Below are 12,256 nucleotides of genomic sequence, written 5' to 3' on the forward strand. Positions count from 1 at the left end.
GAAGCCACAACACGCACAACCTTGAGGCGGATGGGCTACAACAGCAGAAGACCCCCCCTGGGTACCACTCATCTCCACTACAAATAGGAAAAAGAGGCTACAATTTGCACAAGCTCACCAAAATTGGACAGTTGAAGACTGGAAAAATGTTGCCTGGTCTGATGAGTCTCGATTTCTGTTGAGACATTCAGATGGTAGAGTCAGAATTTGGCGTAAACAGAATGAGAACATGGATCCATCATGCCTTGTTACCACTGTACAGGCTGCTGGTGGTGGTGTCATGGTGTGGGGGATGTTTTCTTGGCACACTTTAGGCCCCTTAGTGCCAATTGGGCATCGTTTAAATGCCACGGCCTACCTGAGCATTGTTTCTGACCATGTCCATCCCTTTATGACCACCATGTACCCATCCTCTGATGGCTACTTCCAGCAGGATAATGCACCATGTCACAAAGCTTGAATCATTTCAAATTGGTTTCTTGAACATGACAATGAGTTCACTGTACTAAAATGGCCCCCACAGTCACCAGATCTCAACCCAATAGAGCATCTTTGGGATGTGGTGGAACGGGAGCTTCGTGCCCTGGATGTGCATCCCACAAATCTCCATCAACTGGCAGATGCTATCCTATCAATATGGGCCAACATTTCTAAAGAATGCTTTCAGCACCTTGTTGAATCAATGCCACGTAGAATTAAGGCAGTTCTGAAGGCGAAAGGGGGTCAAACACAATATTAGTATGGTGTTCCTAATAATCCTTTAGGTGACTGTACATACACACACAGTATATACTGTATTTATATACTGAAAATGATCCAACATGTTCCGACCATGCAAAGTAAAAAAATGTTTTTTTTTTTTTCTAAATTGAAAATAAAGCCAAAGATTATTTGCCTATGTCTTACAAGAAAATTAAGTCTTTCTACTTCAAAATGTCATATTTAATTCATTGTATTACTTGCTGTTTCTTTGTAAATAATTGTGAATTTCTATAGCAATTTCTGGGTGAAAATCATCTCTACTTAATTTTTTTTTGTATCACATTTTTTTCACATTTTTTTGTTCATGAAAACTTTTATTTAAAAGGAATCAAATATATAATTTAGCATATAATGTTCTAAATAAAATATATATTACATGTTTTATTAATGAAAGTTAAATAAACATATACAAATACAATTTAAAATAAACTCAATTTTTTTTCCCTGAGAATTAACTAAATATTTTATCCATGCAAAGATATCATATTTTAGTGTTGTTTATAACTAAAATCCCATCTGTGCTGATCCTGTTACCAGTGGCTGTTTTTGTTTACACTGGTTATTAAACTGTTTATACAAATGTTACCCAATGTTTTTAGGTTTAATCTAATATTGCCTTCCTGCTGCAGGGAAAACTTGGCATGTGACAGATGCCATGTGACTAAAGTGACATGTAAATTGCATCATCTCACAATAATTTGAATGGTAAATGACTGGTCATACAATGAGTTTCCTTTGAGGGCAACAGTTAATATCTGTTCCAACAGGTAAGCAAAGCAAAGAGTCCAGAGGGCCATAAAACATAGATAGTGCTCATTAGAAATGAGGCGGATGTGGATGAGGACTGACTGATACTTTGTAACTAAATAAAAACAGATGGGAAACCGTCGCCCTGTATCTGACCATTTATGGAAAAATGTCAAGATAAGGAAATGCAGTTCTGTGAAAACAAATAAACACCCACAAATCCTCTTTTAGACAGTTTATTGATTCAGTAAATGCATATAAATGATTCACTTTCCTTTAGAAAGAGACAATTAGACTTGATGATATGCTATACAAACTTAGCAATGAACAAAGTGCTTAATAACGCAAAGTCTAGTACAAATAAATAAATATTATTTTAACAAAAAAAGGAAAGATATTACAATGTAAGTTTCAAGTATCAGAAGCGAACAAATGAATTACCATTTCGAGCCAATGTACAACATTGCACCTATAGTTGTGTGATGAATAGAAAACATAGAAACCATACATTTACAGTTAAAGCTGGTACTTAGTTTCAAAGAGTTAAAATTGGACAAACCTTTGAATTACAAGGGTACATCTGTACACAAATTATCAAATACTAGTTTAATCTCTTGTTCAGGCTGAGACATGCTAACAAAAGTGAAACTGAAATAAATAAAAAAAACTAATTTCTTTCAAATGTTATTTTTTTTAAACATAATTCTCATATTAGAATGTACAAAAAGCAGGTCTGGCTTGATCGCTCAAGCACTAGGCACTCTAGGGAATCAATCAATAAGCAGTATAAAAATGTATCTGATATGCGTCATGCCATAAAATACATTAATTATAAACAACAAATATAAACACTGTTTCAATTTGTCCCATCCAAAGATGCATAAAACACCCTGTTTTTATAACCTTGCACAGTGACCTTGTCACCAGGTCTAAGAAACACACAAAAAAGCACGCACAATCCATAACACAAATCATCTGAAACGGCAGTGGACAACATGAGAATTTTAAACAGCCTTCAAAACTGCCAGCAGCATAAAAATATGGTAAGATTCATTGTTGCACTCAGAAGATGCAACTAATCTAAATGTGCAATTGTAATGTGCAATTAATTTGCAGCATATCTTTGAAAGTGTGTGCAGAATAGACATAAATCAGCCCGCAAGCATCTGCAGGAGATCTTTGGTCTGTTTTAGTATCATCCTTCAAAGTTCAGGGCATATTCTTACCGTCAGTGTTAAAAAAACTAGCCGAGACTAGAATAAAAACATCTACAAGTGGTATCCTGTTACGTAAACAGGGAATAGTGTCCAAAAATGTGGGGGCGGTTCACAACATCACTTAGCCGAATATTCAATCCCTGCCACTGGGCTCCGCTTTCTCTTCATACACAAAACACACATAGAAAACATTAAACTCCACACTGGTTCAATTCATAGACGAATAGAAAAACCCAGGTGGCACTCAGTGTCTATTTTTTGGGAGAAGGATGCACACTCCTCTGTGAGAGGAAAAGAGGAAGCAGCCTGGCAGGAAACTCGTCCGCGCTGAGTAAAGCAATATAGCTGAACAATGTCACAGGCAGCGCTGAGGGGGTTCGTGGCACTCCATAGAGCATTTTTTCAGGTTCTGCGAAAAAAATGATGCGGAACATTCGTTAATTAATGAACAGTTGGTCTTACTCAACAAGCTAACAGCTATCTAATAGCATTTAGCAATTAGCATAACAGAAACTCGCTATAATTGTTATACAAGTCTACATGGAATCTGTGCTCAAATATTTTCAGATAATTCGAACAACGAATGCAAGCTCTACATATTTTGCACGCCTTTCGCGTTTGTTTATTGAATATTTGGCTAATTTGCTAGTAATAACCCAGTTTACACCTGGTATTTTGATATTGACATGTTTCGGATGGTTAGCAAGCACTAAATGTAAGTACCAGATGTTAATACCAGTTATAAACAGGGCTCAAAAGTGTAATTCTACCTCCATTTAACACATTTTACCACATTCAAATGTATTCTGCAGGATTTCTGTAGATTTCGTCCCAAAATGAGTTCTTATTCACAAATTGCTATACTATTTAGCTACTCTACATTATTAGGTTCTGTGAGCATTACCTCTGAAAGAGCAGCACTGAAACCACTTGTAGGTAATGTAAAAAAGTGCGTCTTTAAGCATGGAAAAGATGAGCAAGAGACAGACTGTGACCATTTGTAGAACAAATGAGAAAGCTGGAATCTACATATAAATGAAGATATAAACATGAAGTGATGTGTAACTACTGTGCTTGTGTACATGTATTTCTTCATCAATACCACCTTTAAATGACGCATATTGTAAGATTACAGCATAATCAGTCGTAATTTGGTTTTACGTGGCCATTTTCCACCCTCTCTCTAAAATAAACAAGATTGCTGCTGTACCTTTAAGACTTATATATGCAAATAAGGTCGGTTATGATTGGCTAATCTTTATGCCATGGTTCACAATAACGATCATCAGGGCAGGCCAAGTTGTAAAATACTGGATAGGTAATGTTATGTAAATTAAGGTTGTCTTATGTTAATGAACTTGTGACATCATAATCACAAAGACTTCTGATTGGCCCCTTTTTGCAGCTAGTTTTAGTAAATAACTAAGTGACATTTGCACTAAGATATAGTTTGAGTCTGACTGGATGTCAACAACGAAAGATATGAGAAATGTTTTCTTGTTGCGTTTAAAAGTCGATACACCTATTTAAGAAAAATGTATTGTACTTTATGGCCCATTTAAGGATGTGGTGCAAGTATGTGGAAGTCAAGTTGGAAAGGTTAGACGAGGTGAAATTATTTAAAGAAGATAAGAAAGAAACAGAAATACTTACAGACAAGCTTCACTAAGCCAGTGCTGTAGCACAAAGGAGAATGAGGAAGAATAAATGGAAGGAAACAGGAAGAGAATGTGAAAGGGCGAAGCATGAAATGATAAAGGTACTGAAACGATACTGAAAAGAACAGTAACTGGCTCACCTGTGTGGACAGAGCAAGTGTGGTGTGTGATGTTGAACAAAGGGTCAGTTGGGCGGGCGTCACTTCTCTGACGATCGGGTCATCTAGACCCTCAATGCGAGGCTTTTTATTGGGTTCAGGGCTGGTGAGAGGGGTCACACTGTTTCTCCTTATCAGAGTGCTCGGGCCTCTCTTCACCTCCTAGTGAGAGAGAGAATACAGAAGAAGATATCAGAAGCTGAAATGGTACAGCTTTTGTGTGTATGTATATACAAATGTGTGAGTTTGTGCTTACCTCTGGTCTGTCTCTATGCGTGTTCACTGCATCCACATTCAGAGAGATAGATTCAACCTTGCACCCTTTAAAATACCAAAAATAACACAATTAGTTAGCATTATACTTTTCAATATTATCCAGATTTGATATGTCAGAGATAATAAGCTAAAAAATCTTACCATAAGCCACTGGGGTCAGCTTCAGGACTGTGTGGAGTGGACACTTCAGGTATGGCATCTCATCTGCCAACACGAAATTAAAGGTTAGTATGATTGCACTTTAGTCACACTTTAGAATAGGGTCCAGTTCTCACTATTAACTACGACTTGGGCTCAATAAACTCCTAATTACTGCTTATTAATAGTTAGTAAGGTGGTTGTTAAGTTTAGGTAGTGTAGGATTAAGGGATGTAGAACATGATCATGCAGAATAAGGCATTAATATGTGCTTTATAAGTACTAATAAACAGCCAATATCCTAGTAATATGCATGCTAATAAGCAACTAGTTAATAGTGAGAATTGGACCATAAACTACAGTGTTACCTGCACTTCTACTGAGGACGGAAAAGTGTCAGCTGATGAAGATGAGGGGATGAATTTAAAGGGATAGTTCACCAAATCTGACTTTTTCTTACATGAAACACAAATAGAGACATTTTGATGAATGTTCATGCTGCTCTTTTCCATACTATGAAAGTTATTGATGCTGTCACACTCAAAAACATAAAACTTTACATAATTAAAGTAGTCCGTATGACTTCTGGGCTGGTTGAATAAAATGCTTAGACTAATATTAAGTTAGTCATCTGATTTTTTTCTTTAAGCCTGGTCATAACAGCTACATAAAAATGTAAATCGGCCTAATTTGAATCTGGAAAAAATAAGTCTAGTTACCTCTTGGCTAACTGCTAGTTGGTCAGACTAGTTCCAAGGACATGGTCTTAACATAGAAGCTATGTGTACGCAACTGGCTCCTGATTGAACTCATTTAACAGCTTAGTATCATGAACAGGCCAAAGTTTTAAGAAAACAATCTTGCCCTCAATGACATCAAACCTGACCACTGTGAATAATAAGTGTCCTTAATTGCACTTGTAGTGTACTTCATCTTAAAAGTACATAAAAAACTGTATTTGAAGATAATAAAATATTAATGAAATAAAAGCCAACTTAAGTGTACATAAAGAGTTTTATGACTGTTTCTTAATAACACACTTAAGTATACTTTATAATAACTGCACAAGTTTGTGGCTCATTTGTTTTGTCATGCTTTATAGAAGTACACATATTTTGATGTGACTAACATACTAAAGCACATGTAAAGTTCTTGATTATAATTTGAACTGTAGTGTGTTATTCAATTTTACATTTAAAGTTAATATATGTTCTCAATTGCAACTTCATTGCCAATGTACATGACACAAGTTTCAATAGAGATGACATTCAAGTCTGTTTGCAGTGCACTTTATCGACAATAGAAGTAATTATATAATTAATTACATTAAAAAAAAGTGCTTAAGTCCAACTTAAGTGGAACAAAAAAGCACTTGAAAGTTCATCTAACTGCATTTAATATCATTTTCATTTAAATACAATTAACGTTACATTCAGTTTATAGGCTACTTAAGTATATTACTTAAGTACTATATTAATAAGTACCCTTTTAAAAGTATGCTAAAGTACCTTTTTTTTTCATTCAATGAGGAGCAGAACAACAGCTTAATTTCAGTCTGTTCCTCACATGAACCTACAAATGGTTTCAGAAGTCATTTGGACTATTTTCGAAGCTCAACAGCATTCCCATTCTCTTCAACTTCCACTTCCATTAGTGTGAAAAAGAGTATGTGGGACAATATGCTGAACTTCTCCTATTGTGTTCCATTGAAGAAAGAAAGTCATATGAGTTTGGAATGACTTGAGCGTTAGTAATTCACGGCATGAAATTCATTTCTGCATGATCTATTCATTTAGGAATCTCACCTGCACTTTTATCCAGGAAGTAGGCGAGTAGGCAGCGCATCACAGCCTGGTGACAGATGACGAGAACGTTCTCCTGTCGTTCCAGTTCCATGATCAATGGTTCCACCCGCTGAACCAAGTCCTGATATGACTGGGGAAACACAAGCGTTTAATTAAAGGACACTTTCTTTTACTTTGTCATATTAAAATGAAGGCGTTTCATCGGTTTGTACCTCTCCGGAGGGGTAGCGGTAGTAGTATTTGTCCTGATCTCTCAGAGCAAACTCTTCTGGAAACCTCTCCCTTACTTCTTCATAGGTCATCTCCTCACACACACCCTGCAGACACCATACACACGTTTAACGGGAATGGAAATCGAGTAACGTAGCCGAAAAACCAAACCAGAGATGAATGCGTGAGAACTTACAGCATCAATCTCATTCAGGCCTTTCCATTGCTCGTACGGCACATTGAGGGCCTCGGCGGTTTGGATACTACGACGCAGCTGGCTTGTCCAAACCTTCAAGTCCTTCAAGTTCTGCTCCTCCACAAAGTTAGCAAGAGCTCCTGCAAACTACAGAGTGGGACGATTTATTATTCTGGGGAGTTTGGACAAATTGGACACATGGGTAATTTAGCACTCTGTACTAGAACGCACTGTTTTTAAACTTTACAAATACCATCCTTGGCACCAAAATGAGCTTCATGGCAGAACATGACTGTTTATAAAGGCTTGTGAAGTCATACGTCATTTTATAATGAGGCAAGGGCTATTTAAAAGTAACTACCCTCGTACTGCATTATGTTCATTCTTTTCCAAGATTTAAGAGCATAGTACCTTTCGTCCACGTGTAGACAGCCCAGAGTCTCCTCCCAGCCGGCCCTGCAAGTTGTGTTGGCTCTCGCCGTGACGGCACAAATAAATAGACCGCGGCTGCACGTGGATGTTCATCAGGTAGTAGACGATCCGACTCTGGATGTGGTCTTGAATACGGTTGACCAGGAATCTGCGACCGACGTCAATCACTTTGATGAAAGACAAATTCCTGAAGATAATCAAGGAAAAGTGGTTAAGCCTGTGATATTAAAGACACTAAGTCAGCGCCAAAGAAAAGTATATAGGTAGTGTACCTGTCATATTGGTCAGGGTCAAGCGGCTGATAGTTCACTCTGTAACATTCAATTCTTTTCTTAAAGTCCTCCACGGCATCCGTCTTGTTGCAATCTTGGTAGTCAGGACATGACACCTTCACTTCCTGTTTAGGGATTGTATTGTTTAGAGGTTTTGCAGGTTTGATTATTACTAGTTATCTCACTAAATACATATAAGGCTAACAATCTTTATCATACGACTTACCAAAATATTACAGGCGATTACATTTGGGTCCTCACAAACAGACTCAATGAAGAAAATCTGCAAAGTACATTGGTATTAGTGGTCTTCTTCATCACTGTAATTGTCCTCAAAAGCAATCTTCAAGAGAATACGACTGACCTTGAAGCCATTTTCGGCACCAAACTCCAGGATTATATCCCGCCGCTCTCTGGTTGTGTTTGTAGCATCAAAAACCTGCGGAAAGATACGACGGTGATGATCAACTCGTCTTTTAGCGTGTCTAAACTGTTTATGCATTTGCAGCAGATACTTACAGCCACTTGACCTTCCTCTTCAGTGAGATAAATCTTGACATCTCTCAGAGCGGCCAAAGCACACTGCCTGGGGACAAAACAAAACGAAATTACTCTATATATCCATTTATATTGCCATATATATCTATAAAATGACTATATATATATATATATATATATATATATATATATATATATATATATATATATATATATATATATATATATGATTTGTATATAATGGCATTGAGTAGCTTCAGAACACAACTCACTGTCGAATTTTTACAGCATCCTCATTGTCTGATTTGAAGAAATCATAGGAGCTGAAGTGTTTCACCGCTTCTCGACGATACTCGCCAACATTAAAGACTAAAAATACACAAATTCAACAAATGAGAATTCCAGCAAAATGTTACTATTGTGAATAGGTGAAATAAATAAAGCTAATATATTATATTAATGTAAAATGAACTAGAGTGATAAAAGTTTTTTTATTTTTTTCACTGCTGCTTTTTGTGATATATTTTTGTGGATTTTGTACCTTTTGTGGGAATACCAATCCAGTTGAGGTAGCGAGTGAGTTTCCTTGAGATGTAGGTTTTGCCCCGAGCAGGAAGCCCGACCATCACTATCACCGTTGGAGGGTTTGCCAGGTGGGGGCCTCCATGTGCTGAAATACAAAGATGAAGTGAAATACATGATCACACTTTGCTTAAACAACAGAAATGCCATTAGCCTATATTTTAAGGGTATTAAAGGGAATGAAAAGGGAAAAGCACTTTTTTTCTTTCAATCTCACTCCAGTTGCCCGCATGATTTCTCAGCACGTGCCCTGGAACCTGTTAGCGACCCTCCTCGCCAGCCAATCAAACACCACAGCCATGGGCCGGGTCATGTGCGCACAGAAGCATTTTAAAAACTAAACATTTACTACACTTAAATGCACGTGCACATTCCACGCCGCCAGCAGAAAGACGGGTCAGACGCAGATAAGTCTCACTTTCTCGTACACACAGACACATAAATCCTCTAGAAAGTAAATGTTTGTGAGTATGTCTTATGTTTCATGGGAATAGCCACAAAATATATGCATTTACGCAGTTGTGCATTAGGCTAGGATTCAAGCAATTTAGTATATTTTGATTGTGTTTCTACTTCATCATATCATTTATGGGTTAGAGTGATCCCTAACAGGGAGAGAGAAAGGACACGGCTGTTTTTCTCATTGAATTATTGATGTCCATTGGCAGGTGGCCACATGAATGGGCAGTGTGAACCAGCGCAGTCGGGGTTAATCCTTCAGAACATCCTTAAGAAGATCCTCAAACTCAGCTCAGTCAGCAGAGACAGACAATGATCGTATTAGGCTTTCACTGGCTGTCCACGTACACTGAGCTAGAAACTGCTCATGTCTAGGTCATGATTCACCCCAGAATTAAAATGACATTTTTATTAAATTATATTATTATATTTTTTGAAGCCTATTCTTAGAGCTATTAACATTTTAGACATGTGTTAATGTTATTTGACTTAAGAATGTTTAACCTCAAATTTAACACACATTGTGTGTGTGTGTGTGTGTGTGTGTGTGTGTGTGTGTGTGTGTGTGTGTGTGTGTGTGTGTGTGTGTGTGTGTGTGTGTGTGTGTGTGTGTGTGTGTGTGTGTGTGTGTGTGCCTACTTAACTATATTTTAGGGACAAATTTGTTCCCAGAAGTGACCAAAACCTGGCAAAATCTCCAAAAACTTTCCTGACGTCCTCATTTGTAAACATGGTATAAAAATAATGTGATTAAAGGTTTTTTAGAAATGTTAAAATGCAGAAAGTTTTTTGTGATGGGTAGGTTTAGGGGTAGGTATAAAATATACAGTCTGTACAGTGTAAAAAACATTACGTCTATGGAATGTCCCCATTTAGATAGCCAAGTAAATGTGAGTGTGTTTATTATTCTCATTATTCTTTGTATTCTCATTATATTCTACAATATATTGTAAAACAGATATTAAAAAACACTGTTCTGGATCCTATCTATTTTTTTGTATTAAAATCTGCATAAATTCAAAGTGAAACAAAAATACTACCATGCCAAAAAATACTTTACAATATATCATTAAATAAATTATTAAAATCAGATTGTTTATATTGAATCTGTTTTATCGAATAAAATGAAATGGTATATTATATTATTATTTAGACAGAATAGAGCTCATATTATTATTATAGGCTACTTCTTGTAATTGTTCACTTTCTTCCACACATCCCCACCCACACACATTGTGTATATTTACTATTTATTGCAGTAAATGTTGCCTAAGGCCACAGTGATATCATTGACGATTCATATTAAAATGCACTTGTAATGAAGAGTAATTCATAAGCATCTGTTACAATCATCATCATGCTCACGCCAATCGCAGGTAAATATATTCGACCAATCATAGCCCACTATAAATGAAAAACGCAATATTCCCACATTCCTCTGTCGAATCCCCATTCAGAGCTCGATTCAATGCATAATGTCGTCATCAGTGAACCATTGAGTTAGACAGTCTTTACAAAGGCGATGCGCGAGGGTTTCCATGACAACCGAATCACGCGAGGCTCTTAGAATCGAGAATCAAGAATGTGCATAGAACCAGTTAATTCTGTTGTCATGGCTACCGATGACCATCACCCTAAAGTGTCTGTTTCAATGCACATGAAATTAAAGTGCTCGTCACATGTTCATTTATATTAACCAAATATTTCACTTTATTAAATGTAAAGTGCACTTTACCGTTGAAATGATAATATTAGGTCTTATACTACTACTACTTCTACTAGCCTACTAGGCATACTACTACTACTAATAATAATAGTATGTATGTATGCCCTATGTGTGCAGAAACATTATGGCAATACTGGACAGAAATGTTGTGCTGCTCACCATTTTTAATATGAAAGAAAAAGTGAAAATAATCTACTTACGTATGCGGGGCATTGAAGGTTTGTCATCCTTAGAGGGAATCCAGATTTTTTGGATCCTGTTTTGAGTCAGTTCCCTTGGCATTCCTTTAGGATGGAAAAATATCAGCAAGAAAACTGCGGCAGGAAACACCGGCTTCGGGAATTCCAAAAAAAATGTAGTTTAGTTTAGAGAAAATAAACAAAACCGTAAGAATTAAGATGCTCTTCTTTTGTAACTCTTCTTCTTTAAAAGCTGTTTGAATATTTGTATCGGTTATAATGTAGAACACCACCTCTCTCTGCTTTCCGGTAATCTCTCACATCACGTTTCTCATCCTCTGCGCTTTAAATACGGAACCGGCGACACGCGGGGGTGACGTCACATCGGAGGCGTGTCTATTAATGAGCGCGTTCACGTGCGCCACCCTGCGGCCAAATGCAAAACATTGGTTAAAATATAAAACAAACACAACTATGCTATTCGTGTTCAACCATGCATTTTAATAATACGAAAATTATTATTTTTATATTACGTAATTGTTTTCTGGATGCTAATGATATAGTAGTAAAGGGGAAAGAAAGGCAGTGCTCAAAAGCATCAAAGATGCCGGTCATGCATCGAGAGGGCATCCCCCACACCACACATGCCTACGTGCGGAGAGTCACTGCATCAGTCCATCAATCTTCATCCATAAATCCCTGAAATTACAGCACCTTCAAGCTGTAAATCATTGGCTTGTTGATTTTTTTTTAATGATTATTTCCCTTAATAAAATAACGGTCAAGTGTTGATTGTAAAATGATATGGTATTCTTTTGTAGCCTATTTCCGGATCTGTAGGTTGTTAACTTATGAATTAAAAAGAAATAAAATGACATTTAATTTAATTAACCTGTAATTTCTAACTTTTATTGATTTGTAGGACATTTGCAGCAACCGTG

The 12,256-nt window shown here is 36.8% G+C and overlaps 1 protein-coding gene across 6 annotated transcripts; it reads right to left on the reverse strand.

The window, feature by feature from the left end:
• Positions 1–1,730: 1,730 nt before the first annotated feature.
• Positions 1,731–11,729, reverse strand: pfkfb3 (6-phosphofructo-2-kinase/fructose-2,6-biphosphatase 3). 6 transcript variants are annotated; one of them, XM_081362807.1, is made up of 17 exons: positions 11,609–11,729; positions 11,337–11,469; positions 8,911–9,039; positions 8,642–8,738; positions 8,391–8,457; positions 8,236–8,310; positions 8,098–8,154; positions 7,872–7,996; positions 7,579–7,786; positions 7,168–7,314; positions 6,974–7,078; positions 6,762–6,891; positions 4,960–5,022; positions 4,799–4,863; positions 4,525–4,704; positions 4,380–4,402; positions 1,731–3,135 (listed from the first exon to the last, which is right to left on the reverse strand). In XM_081362807.1, the coding sequence occupies exons 2-17, from the start codon at positions 11,416–11,418 to the stop codon at positions 3,129–3,131; spliced, it is 1,560 nt and encodes a 519-aa protein (XP_081218933.1). In that variant the 5' UTR covers positions 11,419–11,469; positions 11,609–11,729; the 3' UTR covers positions 1,731–3,128. The 6 variants fall into 6 exon arrangements, 4 of the variants coding, with proteins under 4 accessions (XP_081218933.1, XP_081218932.1, XP_081218931.1 ...); XR_014029975.1 differs by adding an exon at positions 5,325–5,411 and having other exon boundaries at positions 1,739–3,135; positions 11,337–11,639; XM_081362806.1 differs by lacking the exon at positions 4,380–4,402.
• Between the last annotated feature and the right edge of the window lie 527 nt (positions 11,730–12,256).

This window comes from Scardinius erythrophthalmus (genome assembly GCF_964197995.2).
Source record: "Scardinius erythrophthalmus genome assembly, chromosome: 4".
Classification (NCBI taxonomy): domain Eukaryota; kingdom Metazoa; phylum Chordata; class Actinopteri; order Cypriniformes; family Leuciscidae; genus Scardinius; species Scardinius erythrophthalmus.

Excerpts from the sequence above, each read along its gene's own strand:
- pfkfb3 (XM_081362808.1), bottom strand. The coding sequence starts at position 11,418 with ATGCCAAGGGAACTGACTCAAAACAGGATCCAAAAAATCTGGATTCCC. Across the intron at positions 7,787-7,871 it reads GACCCTGACCAATATGACAG|GAATTTGTCTTTCATCAAAG; the intron begins GTACACTACCTA and ends GATTATCTTCAG. Across the intron at positions 4,403-4,524 it reads CACTTGCTCTGTCCACACAG|CACTGGCTTAGTGAAGCTTG; the intron begins GTGAGCCAGTTA and ends TTTGTGCTACAG.